This window comes from Salminus brasiliensis, chromosome 1 (assembly GCF_030463535.1).
Source record: "Salminus brasiliensis chromosome 1, fSalBra1.hap2, whole genome shotgun sequence".
Taxonomy (NCBI): Eukaryota; Metazoa; Chordata; class Actinopteri; order Characiformes; family Bryconidae; genus Salminus; species Salminus brasiliensis.
Genome location: NC_132878.1, coordinates 16152358 through 16171099, shown reverse-complemented (window position 1 = coordinate 16171099; position 18742 = coordinate 16152358). Strand labels below are relative to the sequence as shown.

Here is an 18742-nt window from a genome sequence, read left to right as displayed (position 1 = left end):
GTTGGTGCCGTGACAGTGGAGCTACTGAGCAAGGAGCCATCGTCTGAGAGAACTCGCAGAGGACGAATAGGGGGCCTGTGACTGTAAGGGGCCCTAAACATGTATTAACTGTATTCTGGTAGACTTGTTAGACTTGTGGGGCCCAATGTAATATATTTTCAAAGGGCCCTTAATCACTGGCAGTTTCTGTTCTGTTCTATTCCTAAATTAACCATCAAAAAACGCTGATAATTATTTTTGCATTTTTCATTTTTATTGCATAAAAACAGTATTCACAGCAGTGCTTTCACATGTGCTGAAGTTAGGCCTACGTTTTTATGTTAAATAAAATAAAAAATAGTTTTAGGTTAAATTGTAAAATACAGTAATTTTGTATGCCCTGTACTAAACTCTATCTTTAAACTTTATCTTATTTTAAATGCATATTGTTTGACAACCTTAAAAAAAGAAGGTCTTCTGCCATTACTCTTTATATTTTAATGTAATAAACACTAATTCTAGAATGTCTTACAGTTAAAATATCTGACAAAAGCAGCCAAGGCAGTGCGAAAAGAAAGAAATATAATAAAATAATCATTTATAATTATAATGAGGCTTATTGACCAACTGTTCAGAAGAAGAAATGTATTCTTCAAACCCACTTATACAGTTTTGAAGAATATTCTGACATTCACCAGTGTTTCCTATGGGATCTGTTCAATTTATGAGGGCATTGGGATTCATCAAGAGCAGAGAAAACATGTGAAAACATCATGAATCTGACGTTAATTTGTTTTCTCAAGAACAAATAAAAATCATATAAATACACCAACAGTGTTTTTAAAAACTCTGAATAATAAAAGCAGAGCTTTTATTATGAGCCCTCCATTAAAAAAAACAGGGCTCCATTCTGAGGCAGAATTAACAGGGTTGTAAACTGCACAGCTAAGCCATTTCCGCCCAAACTCACGTCCTTACTTTTTTATACATTCACATAACTTAAGCTTAAACTTAAAAAAAATAGTCAGGACACGTTATTTGGCACCTTTAATACGCAACAACAAAATGTAAACGTAGACCAAAAGCAGGGGAAATGCCTGCCTATGCGGCAGCTCTCCAAACCTCCAGGGGCGACAGAGAGCGCTGAACCCGTTGAATCTGGGTAAATATCCATTCGCCGTAGAACTAGCGGTTGGGATGTAGGTCTGCGGGTCTGCTCACTCCGTTCACAAAGAGAAGTTAGAGATCCTTTACACTCGCAGTGTCAGGCGATTCTAATCATTTGGTGGGTGAGGGCGTCGTGCTGGTATCAGATGGTCGCTGCTTCTTCGTGCGGACGGTAGCGCTAGCGTTTGTCGCGGCTCGGCTCTGTGTGATAAGCCAGGGAGCCACCAACCTCCTGAGGCCAACAGTCCGAGAGCCCCGTGCTATTGTCTTCTCATTCACACTCAAACCAGGAAAAATGGCAAGCTCAAAAAACCTGAAAGCGTTCCTGGAGTCATCTCTGAATGAAATATTCAGAGCGACCGTGGGGAATATCCTGGACTCTGTAGATGAGACCCTGTCCGAGTATCAAGGAGAAATACGACGAATCGTGTCCGAGAACGAGGACCTCAGGAAAAGACTGCTGGTCCAGGAGGCCACAAAGGGCCATGTAAAGACGGGTAGGCCCTGTTACACGAATGAAGGGTTTTCTTGTTCTGATATAGCTAGCTGTATTGTTCTAGGGCTCGGTGCTCGGGTAGTTAGTGCTGGTTATTGATCACCGGGTTGTGGGTTCGATACCCGGGTCCGCTAAGCCAAGTATGGCGCCTCTGTTGGGCCCTGGAGCGAAGCACTTAGCCAACCCTCTCTGCTCCAGTGGTGCTGCAACACGGCTGGCTCTGAGCCCAGCTTTCTTTCCAAGCTGGCATATGCAAAGAAAACCATTTGGATGTAGTGGACAAGTGCAGGAGTATTAATATAAGGTCAGTTTGTCCAGACTGACCTTGCCCTGGCTTTTAAAAATGATGGTCTTGACAAAGCAGACTTCACAATGTGCAAAGAGTAAATGAGCATAATGTCATTTTAGCATTGAGCGGCTTCCTGTTTAAAGATGGCTTCATCCTAATCTAAGATTGGACATTTGAGACATCCTATGATGCCTACACAGATTGTTGGTTTCATTGACTTTGATTAATTTCAGAAAGACCGGCATCAAAAAAATTTTGGTGTCCCACATAAGCCGGTGACCCACAATGCTACTTACAGGCAGAGTTGTTTACAGCAGAGGTGGAGGTAGAGGAGGAGGAGGAGGAGGAGGAGGCACCAGAAGTCTGAAGCCTTAAAAAGCGACCTCACAGAAAGTGATTATACATGTTGGCTGCAGATAGGTTCCCTGATCCCTCATTTTCCCCTTTTATTGTTCACGTTTGGTTTGCGATAGAGGAATGTATTTTTAAAACCCATCCATGAAGAAGGGGGGGGGGGGGATACAGGTCACCATGAGGAAAAATAGTGCTCAAATAAAACATGTTTTAGTTTATAACCAGTATTTCATTTAGAACCTTTATATCACCAATATTGCATATATAGGGCGAATTAACCTAATGTGGGACAATTTTGCTTTGGGGTGCTTCCTGTTAGAAGATTATTCCACCACAATCTAAGGCTATGTCCACGCATATTCAGATACTTTTTTTTAAACTGAGATTTTTCTTTCTCCATTTTAAAAAATCTTTCTGTTCACACAGAAGAATGAAAACACTAGTGTGAGCATGCTAGCCCTGTATGGGCCGACAGAACCTCATTAGGAAACATCAAAACACCAGGAGGAAGGAGGAAAAGGATAATCTCAGTTTACACACTACTCCCTATGTAGTGTACTAGACAAGTCCCTTGGTCTAAACAGAGCATTATAGATTTGAGATTCATCCAGAAACATGCATTATGGCATTAGCATTCTTCGTTAGTAAGTAAGCTTAGTATTCCCCGTCCATACGACAGCACTAAAAACAGAGATTTAAAAAATCTCCACCTTGGCGAGTTATTCGTTTTTCTGAATAACTCAGTTTTTAGTGTCTTTGTGTGAACGGGAGGCAAAAATGCAGACAAAATCCCGACATCATGTGATGTCGATCACATGCCATTACCACTTGTGTTAACATCACAGCGTGTGTTAAATTAAGTATTATTGACTTTTAATTATTTGAGGAAGACCTACATCAAAGGTGTCCCACATTTGAGCAATTCACTCTACATTCGCCTAGCCATGTGTAGTTTCAGTGGTGTTTTTTTAATGACAAATAAAAAGGGCTGCATTTGTGTGGTAGACAGTGTGACCACTGGTTATGATCACCTCCAATGTAAAAAAGAAATTTATTGTTTTTCCTACAATGCACATTTTTATTCACTCTGGTTAAGTTTATATTTATGTCTAAACAATTCCAGATTTCTCCTTTAATCCTGGGTCCCTTGGTTGAACTCCTTTGTGAACATCTTAATTCCACTATTCTGTATCATGCAACAAAGAATGGATTTCTCTATTTAATTTAGTTTTTTTAGTTGCTCTGCTTGAAAAAGCAGTATACAGTAAAACTGTGTTGAATAGAAGCATTTAGGAGAGACACTTTTCAGAATCAGAATCTCTTTATTTCACCAAGTATGTTACCCATACAAGGAATTTGTCTTGGTCCATGTGATGTTCAAGCATTTTTGTATACAAACCCAGCATATTGTATGTTTGCCAGAGCAAAACTGAACTACAGACATTATTTGTGTTTCAGAGAATGACGATGTTGCTGTTGCGGGATTGGACCTATCAAGGCAGACCTCCCTTCAAAATCCAACCAGTGCATTTACCCTGAGGGGTCAAAGAAGAGGCCTGGATTCTAGGAGACAGAGCGAAACTCAGACAAGGATAAGCAGTGATCCAAAGTCCAGGTTACTGCAATCCTGCTCTCAACCACCACAGAGTGGAACACCTCAGTTAGACAAAGCTACATCAAGTAGCACATTGACCTATGTAAAGACTGACCCTGACTATGAAGAAGGCGCTGTCATCAATCTCTCGAATTGTCAGTTGCCTGTTAATTTCTCAACTAATCGGATTAAAGTAGAATGTCCTGTGGAGAACTTTATTGGCTCTGAATGTTACAATCAGACTGGGCTTCCCCTAGACCACTGCAGAGTCGGTGATGGGGAGGTTAGAGTAACCATAGTGTCCGATAAGCACTTGCACAGCTCTTTAAGTGAAGATGAAGCTAGCGATGTGGATGATGCTGGTCATGCAGCATACAACTTACTGGAAACCGGTCTTGAGGGTCCATCTGATTGTGCAGTAACCGGGGACCGCTCAGATGTTGAGGTAGCTGTAGAATCAGAGGAGGGCCTTGAACTGAAAAAAAGGGACCAGTCAAGTGAAAATTCAAACTCAGAAGAGGGAACACAAGGCAAGAACTTCCCATGCAGTCTTTGTGGCAAAAGCTTCAGCCGTACATCCTCGCTTAACATCCACCTGAAGACTCACAGCACAGAGAGGGCGCATAACTGCAACGTCTGCGGCAAAGCCTTTAGTCGTGCCGACCTGCTGAGAAATCACAAGCGCACCCACACCGGAGAAAGGCCGTTCACCTGTAACTTGTGTGGAAAGAGTTATGCCCATCAGGGTCAGCTCCGGATTCACAAACGAGTACACACCGGTGAGAAACCGTACTGCTGTCCACACTGCGGCAAACGTTTCAAGGAGCACAACCAGCTCAAAGTCCACTTGCGAACTCACACCGGTGAACGACCGTACACATGCAACGTGTGTGCCAAGACCTTCACAAACGCCGGTAACTTAAGAATCCACCTCCGAATTCATACCGGGGAAAAGCCATACTGCTGTAGTCAGTGTGGGAAGAGGTTTAATGGCATGGGCGACCTCAAAACGCACTACCGGATCCACACAGGAGAAAGGCCGTACAGCTGTGACCTGTGTGCCAAAACCTTCAGCCAAGCTGGCCACCTCACCATCCACAAGCGCATGCACACAGGCGAGAAGCCATACAGCTGCGGCGAGTGCGGCCGGAGTTTCACGGTGGCCAGCAGCCTGAAGCTCCATCAGCTAACTCATACTGGAGAGCGGCTCTACAGCTGCTCGCACTGTGAAAAGAGCTTCAGCAGAACTGGACACTTAAAGAGGCACGAGCAGCTCCATACCAAGACGAGCACAACTGAGTCTTCATCGAGGAAACGTCAAAGGCCTCCAACTACAGACAAAAAGGACAATGCAGAATAGTTCAAATCTCATTGGATCTGCCCGTCACAAAATGTTAACACAGGCCTTTATGTATGTTGTTGTGAACATGATAGCTTTTTGCACCATGATCTGTTTGTGTTGACCTGCATTTGCTTTTGAACGTCTGTAGCCTTAAAGGACCATGGAAAAAACCCTGTAATTTAATGTTGTCATTCAATGTGGATGTAATGAATTAAATCGCATCAGTTCAGTTATAGGGGTGGCCAGTTCAACCCAGTTCAACTCCCAAGCCATGCTGCTGTGACATCAGAGAGCAAAAAGAGCACAACTGGTCTGTTGACCCGGCACTTTCCTCAGAGCATGTCGGCTGTCTGGCGATACCGCTTTGGCAGCAATTTAAAAAGAGGCAGTGGCTGGCTTTGCATGTATAGGAGGAGATGTGTGAAGTCTCTGAGCATTGCTTGGGTTAATTGGCATTACCTAATTAGGAGAAATTCTACAAAAAATATTGCATGGCTTTATTTGAAAGATAATGAAAACGTAGTATAGGTTGGCTAGAGGCTAATTAAACATACTGACTCATTCCTAATGAACTGGTGTTTGTGTGTTTAGAAATGGTTCTCTGATTTAAAAGATTAGTTCAGTGGACAATCCAAATCACTTAGCTTCTCTAAACGCAGTAAATCCACCATGGCATGTTTGGTGTCTGAAGTTTGCTTTGACAATATTACTGATAATTTAAGCTTCAAGACTGATGTTAATTATTGGTTTTGGCTGTTTAATGTACTTGTGTTAAGTACTTTTGTATTTCCTAAATACTAATACCACTTCAGAAATCTTAAACATTTTTTAGATGTTACTTATAATCAGGAGGTTTTGGCAAACTTCTAACACCAAACATGTCTTGGCTCATCTTTGGGGGGGAAATTGTGTACATTTTGCTGTTTAGGAAGCCTGTTGTATTCCAGTCAAGTCAGTTAACTACACTCACCAAACGCTTTATTAGAGGCGCCTGAACACCTACTCCAGCATGAATGTTAGTGCCAGACAGGCTGAACATTTTTAGAACTGCTGATTTCCTGGGATTTTCAACACTCTCTAGAGTTTGTATTGCACTCAGAGTGGTGCAGTAAAGAAAACCATCCAGTGAGCATCAGTTCAGAACCTCCTTGTTCATGAGAAAGGTCAGCGGAGAACTGCCAGACTGGTTTGCGCTGACAGTGTCTTGAACCGTGAGGCAGATGGGCTTCAACAGAGGAAGACGTCTGTCAGTCGAGATCAGAAAGCTGAGGCTGCAGTAGGCACAAGCTTACCTGAACTGGAGAGTCGAGGGGGAAAACATGGCCTTGCCATCTAAATTTGGTGCCAACAGTAGCCAGTGTGGACCCAACCTGCCCTGGACCAGCAGTCCATGCTGGTATTGGTGGTGTAATGGTGTAAGGGATGTTTTCTGGGCCCAATTTGGGCCTGGTAATACCAATCAGTCATCTCTTGATGGCCACAGATTATTTTAATGTTTTTGCTGACCATGTGCCTCCCTTTATGACCATAATTTAGCCATCTTCTAATTACTTTTTGCTGGCTTGATGATGCACCATGTAACAACGCAAAAGTTGTCTTAAACTGGTTTCATTAACATGACGATGAGTTCAGCGCTCTTCAGTGACCTTTCCAGTCACCAGATCTGAATCCAATAGAAAGGGGTGCTGGCAGGGATTTTGGGCCCTATGAAAAGATATTTCTTGGGGTCCCGAAACTCTATAACAGTTTTGCCAAAATGCTCAAAAATTCTTGTAGGGCTCCTAGACAACTAAAATTGCCCTAACTCCAACCACCCCCACTCCCTGTATGGTGCCTCTGTCAATAGAACACCTTTGGGATGTAGTTAAATAGGAGATTTGCAACTTGATTCGCAAAGTGGTCCTGAAATGCAATCACATCAACACGGGTCAGAGGAAGCCCTACCTGGTTTTGGTATAGTGTTCCTAATGCAGTGCTTGGTGAGTGTATAGTGTAGAGAGTTGTCTGCAGGCTAATATTTCTGAATTGTTTCCCTATTAAGAAATGCACATAGATATTGAATAGTCCTTCCTCTTTTGTGGTCACTTTTGCGAGTGATTTATTTCTGTAGTAGTTATGTTTAATCGGAAGGAAATTTTGTTACCAAAGAAGATTTGTATTATAGGCTACTTAGATCTGAGAATGCAAAGATTAAGTGCTAATAAACTGCTTAAATGTTACACAGAACAGTTGTTGGTTAGGGGAGTTGTGTTGATCTTGTGTAACCTGCAAACGTGACTGACAGGACCCCACTATTTTTCATTCAGTTTGATTTGTTCATGTGTGCAGTGTCTTAGAGAAGAGTGCTGTATTAACCTGAAAACCGGAAACGCTTAAGAGTGTTGAGCTTAAGTGCTTTTTACTGAAGAATTTCTTTTAATTCCAAGGGAATTAATAGAGTGTCCCCCGCTTTGCTGCAATAACACCCTCTACTTAGCTAGGCTTTATACTAGATGTAGGAACTTTGCTGTGTGATTACTTACTTAGGCACACTGTAGCACCTGAGACATAAGCAACTGACAAAAGTCCTCCATTGCTCCTTGTCCTGTCCCAGCCTCCCTAGGTGGTTCCAGGTGTAGTCTGTCTCCTCAATGTCTGCCTGGATGTCCTGGCACCAGCTGTTTCTTGGCATGGCCTTCCCTTGCGGGGATTGCATGGCCAAGCCTGTCTGGTGATGCTTAACGTTGGTTGAACATAGGAGAAATTTAAGAGTGGTCTTTTGGACAGAGATTAAACCTAGTCCTGGACAATTTGTTTTTCCTTGAGAAGGTATTTCCAAAATGTAGGAATAACTGAAACTACATCAAGGCAATAGGAGGATGCTTTGAGAGTCTTACCTGAAGGAGTAATACATGTAGGTATGCGCTTGGCAGTATTATTAGAAATATTGAAAGTTGTTCACTTGCAGGGTCTCCTGATTAGTACTCTATTGTCAGTTCTCCATCTGCTGCATATGGTCAACTACCATAGACAAAAATAAAAAACGCATTTAATACACACTTATAGCAGAAGTCAACTGGCTTCCATTTTCCTATTTTAAATCAACTGTTCTGTTATTAAGTACTGAGAGACAATTCTGTAATTAGTGAAACGCTACAGATACAACAAATTGATGGTGAAGTTTATCCTTGTAGCTTTTATAGACAGAACAATTCAGATAGATGTTACACACAGTGCAGGGTGTATACAGTCCAGTTTGCAATTTAGCTGTTTGTGTGTGTAGTTTTTGGAACGATGGCTAGATCCAGGCATCACTGCAGAACTGATGAGTTGTGGTATAGGCACTAGACATAATGGTCATAAAAGATAATACTGATTATGTTTAGATTTAAATCAATGTTTTATGGTTTGTTTGCTCCAGGAATCAGTTCTTGATTTAAACAAACTTAAAAAATTGTTTTATGTCTTAGAGCTCAGCTCTGTGTGGGTGTTTTTTTTCTTCTTTTGGTCTAGAGTAGTCTAGACAGTCTAGAGTATAGAGTATACAGTAAAACCAATCAGACCAATCGTATGTGCACATTTTATTATTTAATGTTTATTTATACTCTTGACATCTAAATGAAAATGACATCTGCTTTAATATACTGCATGTATTTGACTGTTGTTTCAATTGTGAATTAATGACTTTAAAATGATCCTCAAGAACTTGTAAATCTACTTACTATTTATTTAAACTGTGATGTAGTAGTGTTTCTGGCCCACACTGAGCAGTCAGAACATAAGATAAATGGGTTTTTATTTAGTGTAAGCTTGAATATTTCATGTGGCTTACATTTGAGTTACTTTTGCCTTTTTTTTTAAATGATCAGTTTTATTTCAAATAGCTTGTACAGTATTTACAGTATACCGTCAGCAACAGGTCAGAACATTTCATTCACGATCTAGTTGCAATTGGTTGTGGGTTCGATTCCTGCTCCAGTCTCTCTTAGTGCAATGTGTGTTCTCCCCGTGTCACTGTGGGCTTCCCCCCCATGGTAAATTACCCCTGAGTGTGGTACCCTGCAATGGACTGGCACCCTGTCCAGGGATGCGCTCAGTTATTCCAGGCAGGTTCTGGGCCCACTGCAGCCCTCCCCAGAAAAAAGCAGATAAGATGGATGGAGTTGCTCTAGAAGTGTGAATATGCAAGAGAAAGAAATGAATTAACATAAAAGTTACAACTTAAAAATTATTTCTTTACCTTTCCCTGGGTTCATATTTACGTGGAGCAGCTGGCTAAATATGACCTGTCCCTTGTCTTTTCATGAAAAGTAAAGTATTGCCCCTGAATTCTTTATTGTACAGCTGTATATGAGTAATGTAGCGGGATTCAGATACGCCTAATCCAGTGAGATAAAGTGATACCAAAGATTTTTTTTATTTATTGTGTGTAATTATGAAACAACTAGAACTAGTTATTGCTGAGCAACAATAAAAATGATTTATAACACACAATTATTTCGCTGCTGTTCTTTTGAAACTGTTGGTTCCACTTTATACTATGTATCTAATAACTGTGTAGTTACACATTAACAGTTATGTAATAACAGTGTAACTACTGGTGATTTAGTTGTCACAGCTGCATTGCAGAAGCACAGCTTTTGTAGATACACATGTATATCAGCTTTAGTTAGTATGTCAATAATTATCAGAAACAGGAAAAGCAGCCATTTACATGAACATGGTTACCTTCAGCCTATTATACATGTACAATTACGCAATGCCAGGTTCACAATACACAATTTTAGCCCTCATTTTAGACGCATCCGAGAGCTTTTTAAGTAGGCCTAATGCTGCACCCAGCTCATCCAAATTCTTTTTCCTCTGATTGTTTTTTACTGCATATCAGCACACTTGTAGCGTTCGTCTCTTACAGACATCCATTTGGGAAGAAAAAAACGTCTTGCACTTGGCATCGCATCAGTTCTCCTGTTGTTTGGAGAGCAGACAGACTTGTTGTGGGTTCCTCCTGGTGAAAGATCTATTTTGTAACCCCACGTTTGCTGACCACTCAAAGATTCCTGATTACAAGACAACAGGTTGTGAAGAGTGAAGAGTACAGCGGTCTAATGACTCTGAAAGTCGTGTGGTGCGAACCTGGCTTTAGAGAGAGTGTGGTGTTAGAACTACTGAGATACGCTTGTGTAATTATGTGTATTTCATAAGCTGTACTACTGTGATCCATTTACAACACTGAACAGATTACCAATAGTTGTGTTGCATAGATAATGAATGTGAAAGTATACAGTTATTAGAGACACGTATTATAAAGTGGGACCAAACTGTTTTTCTCTACATGTTTGAAATGCAGTAGTTGTGTTTATATTGAATGGATATATCATGGTGAACAGACCAATAGCAAATAACCTTACTACATTAACTTAACTACAATTTGAGAGTTCTAATGAGAATTCCCAATCTGGATATACATTTCTGTTAGGATGCTGGATGATGGATCCGATATTGGTCCGCACCTTAACAAATCTTGAGTGTAATACTAATTAAATATAAATAAATAGCTCATAGCTACTGTTCCATTCATGGATGGATAAAAAAAAAAGTTTTAGTTCTAAAATTAGTCGATGTAGGTTATAGAAATGGAAACGGTCTGTAATATTTAATTGATTTTTTGCCTAAGTAGATCTGTAGCTCTGAAACTATAATGTTGCAAAACTAGAATGTTTAGGGTTTCTTTAAGTAATGTATTATACATTCATACATACATTTAACATCATGTGACAGCATTTCCCTCATGTGGCTCTTTGAACTAAACTCAAACCGTGTGGTGGAGAGGTTTAGCTGGACTGAGGTGACAACAGTTTGTAGCAGAAAAAAGCCATCATTACATTAAGCATTTTTCTCACTAGAGGTCTGTCTTATGGAAACAAGCTGCTGGATAGCATACAATTATTCATCTTATGTTTGCACAGAGACAATGGAAATAAAGGTAAGTGTGTGAGGTCATGTTGTTAGTGTGTTAGTGTTGAGCTGGATAGTCTACTTGACCCCTGACCCACCACATTTTGACCCACATATTGAACTCAAACATCGGCCACTAACAAGCTTATTAATTATTTTTTCTTCTTCTGCTTGTGTGAAGTTATTCAATAAAAAAAACTCATTCAGCTCAATTCTATCTAAGCTTAGTGATAGTAGAAGAAATAATAAGCGTGGTAGTGGCCAATGTTCAATTGGCCAATTAGCTTGGTAGTGGCCAATATCGGTTATAAAGAAGTAGTAAATGTGGTGGGTCAGGGGTCAAGGTTGAGGTCCAAAAACTCTTTTCTCTCTTTTGTAAAACAATGTGTTAAAAAAACTGCAGTGTGTCAGAGATTTCTCTTTAAGGTATTTGTAAAGCATCAGATACTAATTAAATAATTAAAAATATATATTTAATTCATTTACTGGTATTTAAAATAGGCCAAAAAGTGCCTATTCCAATCAGCCATAACATTAAAACCTAATATTGTATATTATTTTGTATTAAAACAGAATGGAGGTGGGGCCTCCATTGATTCCATCAATAAGCCTCGGGGACCCATGACCCTGTCATGAGATGGAGATGCTTCAACTCAGTCGCCTAACCATCACAATTTCACTCGTCAACATGACTCAGATCCTTACACTTGTTTCCAACACATCAACTTTAGTCCGCCCCTTCACAGGTGCCATCGTAACAAAATAAACACTGCCATTTCCTTCACCTGCCAGTGGTTATGATGTTATGGCTGATCAGTGTATATATACATGTATCTGCTAATGTCATTGTGCGCTACTCAAATCCCTTTATGTCTTAATTAGATAGCAATATTACTCAGTTACAGTGTACACAGTAGATGCCTCACTTCTCAGTTCTGTAGTCTCAGTTTCGTCATTAGTGCAGCCCTTGCAACAGCATGCAGGACATTTGGGTGGCTCTCTGGACAGGTAGAGCATTGGTTGAATGCTGCTGCTGATGTCCATGAATCCAAAAGCGATGTAGTGAATGTAGCATTTGAAAACTTCAGGAGAAAAATAGGCCTGAAACGGAAAAAGAGCAACTGGAGGAAAGTAGTTGAAGACAATGATGGCCAAAATGATGAGGACCATCTTAAAAGCCCTTTTCTTGACCGGGTGCATCTCATCCCGGCCCGGTCCAGACTGCTGCAGGGCCCAGAGAATGGAGATGTTACAGAAGACCATGAAGGCAAAGGCTGCCAAGATCATGATTGTGAAGACCTTTTCGAAGCTAGGGATTGTCCCCACACATTTCAGAACAGCATAGACTAGAGTAATGAGCCACATGACACCAGCGCAAACTGGCCGATGCGGGCGGTCCTTGAGTTTTGTGAAGGTTATTGGGTGTCGGACGGCCATGTAGCGGTCCAGGCAGATGCAGGACAAGAAGAGTGGTGAGGAGTCCTTGACACCATAGAAGAAACGCAGGACGTACCATGTGCTGCTAGTGGTCAAGTACACCAGGTTGGCCAGCTCCAGTGGTGGGATGAGGCAGAAGAAGGTGTCCAGCACAGCCAGGTGGATAATAAAGATGTCCGAGGTGGACGAGTCACCCTTGTTCTTGAAGATGAGCCACAGCACCATAAGGTTGGCCGGGATGCCCAGGAACATGTTAATGAACTGCAGGCCCAGGTAGAAAAGGATGACCTCAGGCATATGCCGGCAAGTTTCATACACGGTCTTGTCCGCCATGGAGGCATTGAGGGGACGGTAAGTGAGGAACAGGGAATTGTTGATGTAGGTAGCTGTCTCCATTGTCCTTCACCTGATGGAGCAGATTTTGCACAGATTAAAGAGTATATTACTACAATGATTTAAGCAATGTCTTCAGTTTATAAAAAAAGATTACAAAGGAAATAGACTATATGGACACAAGTATTGGGACAGCTGCTCATTCCTTCTTTTTAAAGGTATTGAGCTTATCCTGCTTTTGTTGAAGTAACTGTCTCTACAGTCCAGGTTTTCTATTTGATTTTGGTGACAAAAGCATTAGTGATGTCAGGATGTTGAATGATCAATCACCCCACCTCATCCCTAACTCCCCCAACTCATCCCAAAAGTATTAGATCTCCATCATTCCAGAGAACACAGTTTCACTGTCCTACAGCTGGCATTAGGCATGTTGCCAGTAGGTTTATGTTTATCTGCACCAGAAAGTCCTATTCTATTGGCAGTACTTTTCTACAGGGACTTAAGAAGCTGTGTGTGCGTGTGCATTTGCACGTCTGTGTCAGCAATGGGTGGAACTTAAAGTAGCTGAATGCATTCATTAGAAGGAGTATCCACATACGTGGACATGTAGTGTATAAATTTAAAAGCATGTATTAGAACATTTCTACCAAATATTTCTTAGAAATACTAAATTATAAAAACAAATACTAAATGCTGAAACTTCAGCACTGAGCTTAAAATCAACTGAATTTGAACTGAACTGAAATCTAAATTGATTTGTTCATTAATGTAGGAAAATTATGTATTTAAAAAATTCCCCATTCTGCTAGCTTGCATTTTTTTGCATGTAGTTATTGATTAGTAACCCTTAGGGTGTAATAAAAGTTTATAAGCATAAAGGGTATACACTCGTACATGGGAAAACAACATATTTAAGATCTAAATATTCAGTGCCCCTCCAATATGTACACAAATATTCTGAATGCAAATACTGAACTACATGTTCAAAGAGAAATAGGCCAGATTTAGGCCTATTTTAAATGTATTTATTTAGGCAATTGTTTTAGACAAATGTGTTGTGTTTCCAAAATAAAAGGAATTGTGTAAAATCTGTTTTGTAATGTTTATGCCAAATCTGCCATTTTTAATTATGTATTATAATTATGATTTTCACTTTTTAACATAATTCGAATCTGAAAGCTGTCCTTTATGTAGTGTCAACATTTCATGATGAATGGACCAATAGAAATGCTCCAACATTACTTGGAATAAAAAAATATATATTGAAAAAAATACATTGACTTCCATTGAAAGTTAAGAAGGATTTTTTCAACACTGGAGATATAAGGGTACTGTTTGGTATATGTTTATCCATGTCTGTTCACTTGAAATGACAACCAATGATGGATATTCCAACATGACAACGCACAATGCCACATGTTCATTTAATGGAATTATTGAGTAGTGAGTTCCTTTAAGATTTTAGATTATTAAGAAATAATGATAATTAACGACAAAACATCTAGTTTTTCTGTGTTGTGATGTGTCTGATCATTACAACAATTCTTTTTGACACTGTAGTGTTTAGCAGCATTTTGTATGTGCTTTTGTCTCAGGTTTGTTATACCATACAGAAAAATACTGGACTCAATATTTATTGCACACTGCATAATTTGCACACTACCCCTAAATTATGTATTATTCTTTGTCTGTACTGTGTTGTGTTGTCTGTCTGCACTTGTACTGTGTTGCACTTTTTTGTATGCACTGTGTCTATGTTGCACCATGGTCCTGGTGGAACACTGTTTCGTTTCACTGTTACTCTGTATGTAGTTGAAATGACAATAAAAACCCACTTGACTTGACTTGACTTGACTTGAAAACATTTTAAAAATAGTTTAATCTTAAGCACTTCTTTTAAACTGCTGGTTTATTTTTACACTAGGCATTGTAGTTCCTCTGTCATTGTTAAGTTTAATAGACAAGACAATACCTAGTTTCTAAAAACCTTCTTTAAAAAACATCAAGCAAGACCGCTATCTTCCAACGAGCAATTACAATTACACAGCTATTATAACAGCTTGTGCTTACCGAATGAAGAATTCAGTTAATCTTGAATGAGCATTTATTACTGAATATGCTTCCATGCCTACGAGTCCCCTCTTTTTTGGATCACCGACTGAGACCAAAATGGAAAAAAAGCTGCCTTGACATGCAACAACCATGCAAATGAACAGTATTTCCTGCTTACACTGTAACCACAAACCTATACAGATATTATTTTATGACCATGAAAACAAACCACACCCTCAATTTTCATGTTCTGGAAATGCTTCTATTGTCTGCAACAACTGCCCTGTCACTTGAATAAGAACCACCAATGTACCATCACAGAATCAAAGAGTGGTTTAAAAACCAAGCTTAAGTTTGAGTTGACCATTAACACAGTGTATTTTATCAAGCTCAAATATGAGTTGACCATTATAGTTTTTAGAAAAGTGAGTATTTTTACTTTTTATGTTTATTGTTATAGTCTTCAAAGGTTCATCAAATTATGCTGAATAAATGTATTCATTTCAATCCTTTGTATCTATGAACATCTATGTTACTTGTAGTATCTATTTTTCATAAGCCTGTTGTTCTAAGTAAAGTTAAAGTAACTTTTAATTTGCTTTTAACTTTAAACATAATGCACTCCTCATCGGGTCACATGCAGTGCACATGAGGTTTTCAGAGGAGCCAAATTCCAAAATTCAAATTCATCAAGCAAAAGATGTCCACTCAATCCAAAAAAAAGGATGTTGTAAGGTCTAGGCTTGATAGCCTGGAGTGTGGCAGACACTTTATTTTGGAATTTGCAGTGTGATAGGGGTTGTACTTCTCATTGTTATTCTGTAATAGAAAATAGTTACTGAGGTGGAAGAATCCTGGTTTTGGTAAGATCTGTAATTTCTTGATCTGAAAAAAAAAATCTTTTTGACACTGATTATGTTAAATGACTCACATATGTGCCAAGTCCTAAACCACATCTGTGCAACGCAAAGATTTCCTTTTCAAAATGTTTCAATATACATTAAATAATTTTTTATTGGGATAACTGGTATAGAACCTTCACTTTATGACTTTATATATACTACAATAGTTCTATTATCCATTGGAAAAAGTATCCAATCCAAAGAATTGTTTAAAAGAACCACTTTTGATTTAATGATTTACTTTAATAATATATATATATATATATATATATATATATATATATATATATATATATATATATATATAATCTTTATTTTAACCTGAACCTGTTTTTTTAGATCTTATCCCTGACATGCACAACCAAAAAAGCAAGCTTCTAGAATATTCAAAAGACAAATCTATTAGGAGGAAAAACTGCAAAAATCTTACCAGCGTTCTTGGAAATTACTCCTCCGTCACAGAATTGTTGAGGTGATTCTCCAGTTATGACAGGTTCTGTCAGCCTGTTTGGAAAATGCTCATCTGGAATATGAGTGTCTGGCATAGGACATCTTCAAACCTCAGGAACAGAGGACAACCCAGCACCCATGATTCAACACCACAGGGAACCTGAACATCCAATCACAGCAAATTCTCTTTCAAAGAGGGGGGGACATGGAGATTTTCCAGCTCAGGCCCTTTAACAATCATATTCACTCTGAATTATATAAACCTTCCAATTAGTTATTTTTCACTATTTTCAACTTTCAACTATTTTAGATCTAGATTTGATCAGTTATGGAGTGTATGGAATGAGACACTGCTCTGACTCATTTGGAGAGCGTGTTCTGGCAAGTCCTCATCATTCACACCGATTGGCAATGATGCAACTTGCCATTGGAGCCTGACGGAAATTTGGAAGTAAACAACTGATGCAACCGTCCAGTGGTACCTTCCTGAAATTTAGCGTAACAAAGTGTAATTTCTTACAGCGAGGTGATGAAGCCTGCCGGTTAATTTCAAGCCTTAATGACAGGTGGAGAGGCTGTTTTTCAAAAGGATCTGAAAAACGTCTGTCCGTTTCACTTAAACCTATTGCTTTAAGTAAAAATCTTTAAAGGAAAGTTCATCGTACATCTTCAGGTCTTTTGGTCGGAAGCTTATGCAGCACTAAAGTATGTATGACAGGGGTTTCTGTGAGACACAGTCATGGTCCTCTAATAGTAATATTTTTTAAGAAAATATGTATATGATTTGAAGTCCAGGCATGAATCCAGACATGAATTTGATCTGGTTATAAACTACAAATGGATTTTTTAGACTTGCTCAGAAAACAACCTCAAGAATGTGTATTTATGCTTTGATCTCCGTAAGAGCACAGCAGTCAAATTTATGTGCCAGCTTTAGCAGGGATGGAAAGTACTTCAGTAGTTTTCTCCTTTAATGTACATGACACCCTACACTGTTGACCAATTAGTCATTTCATATATATATATATATATATATATATATGTTGAGGGATTAGAAAGCACTGTTCCATCCTGCTACTCCATGCGATTAAACTGGCAACCTTCCAGTCCCACACCAATTTCTCAAACCATTATACCATTGCTGCCCCAACCCACTTATGTACATATGTAAACAAGTCTTGGTATGCGGATTCACTGCTCAACTTACCTGGAGTTGTTATATCAAGTTACAGGCTACATAGGGAAATTACATGCACCATTATTGTAGTTGTCTATGTACCCTTTGATGTTAATGGCAAACTGTGCTGCTTCATGCAAACTTTGGGACTGTTAAAGTATGGTGGGTGTGGTGAGATGCCTCCCTACAACACAGAGACTGGAGACTGGACACATATCCACTCACTCTATTCTGAAGCATATCAACAAGTGTGCAAACAGGGTCGCCACCCTGAAGTAACAACAACAACATTACCCAATCAGAAGCCTGGAACGCGTACTGCACATAGAGAGTCAACCTGAGGGGGGGGCATCCCGAAGGCCAAATTTGAATACAAACACAGAATTGAACTTAACTTCAACAGCTGGCAGGGCCTCCAATCACTCACAATCAACATTACAAGCCCACATTCAACACCCCATCAGCCAGTGACTCTCTCCATCAGCGAAATATACTCCATTCTGAGAAGGATGAACGCATGTACCTCTGCTGGTTCTGATGGCATTCCCATCTGCTTTCAAAGCCAGCTTCAGGTTCCTAGGTGTCATAAACTAGTTACACTAGTTACATTTCCATTAAGACTCTGAATATCTATTCAAACATTTCATTCATTGTTAAAATGCAGTTGCCTACAACTTTATGTTTGTGTGAGGACTAGCATCACACATCACCATATTGAACACTATTAACTTCATTTCTTAAGACATTTCCATTTGTGTGCTTAAGTATATTTACATTTTGGTACTTTTATACGTTTCATTCCAGTATATTTTGGCCGTATATGTTGATATGTTGGCCTTATATGTTGATACTCAGGTTATGCAATGTTACAAGCATCGTCCTGCCTGCTTCAGCAAAGTTACATAGTGCAGTTGGCAGTGTTCTGAGCCTAGAGTGGCAACAAGAAATGGAAAATTCAGGTCCAAAAAGTACCAATCCACCCCCAGGATTTTGTTCCAACTGTCTGGGCAGCTGTAATTCTACTTGAAAATGTTTGGTTAACAACTGGGTCATGAGTCCAGGACTGCCTGAAACTACATGGGATTCTGTGTTATATAATTGTCCTTTTGGCCCTGCAACTCTGAGCCACGTGGATATTCAGGGCTATGTCTGTGAGATAAACCAGTTAGACATTAATTTTAGCAAACTAATGTGACCTACTCTTTTTGGATCGGTCTTGGAAAAGCAGAGGCA

General features: G+C 39.5%; 2 protein-coding genes across 2 annotated transcripts; one reads left to right on the top strand and one right to left on the bottom strand.

Annotated features, from left to right (window-relative positions):
- The first annotated feature begins 1162 nt into the window (after nucleotides 1–1162).
- Nucleotides 1163–9681, top strand: LOC140549594 (uncharacterized). Its single transcript, XM_072673340.1, has 2 exons — nucleotides 1163–1643; nucleotides 3744–9681. The coding sequence occupies exons 1-2, from the start codon at nucleotides 1442–1444 to the stop codon at nucleotides 5237–5239; spliced, it is 1698 nt and encodes a 565-aa protein (XP_072529441.1). The 5' UTR covers nucleotides 1163–1441; the 3' UTR covers nucleotides 5240–9681.
- Nucleotides 9682–12049: 2368 nt separating this feature from the next.
- On the bottom strand, nucleotides 12050–12991 carry hcar2 (hydroxycarboxylic acid receptor 2-). The gene has a single exon (XM_072660273.1). It carries the CDS (start codon nucleotides 12989–12991, stop codon nucleotides 12050–12052), a length of 942 nt encoding a protein of 313 aa, XP_072516374.1.
- Nucleotides 12992–18742: the final 5751 nt, after the last annotated feature.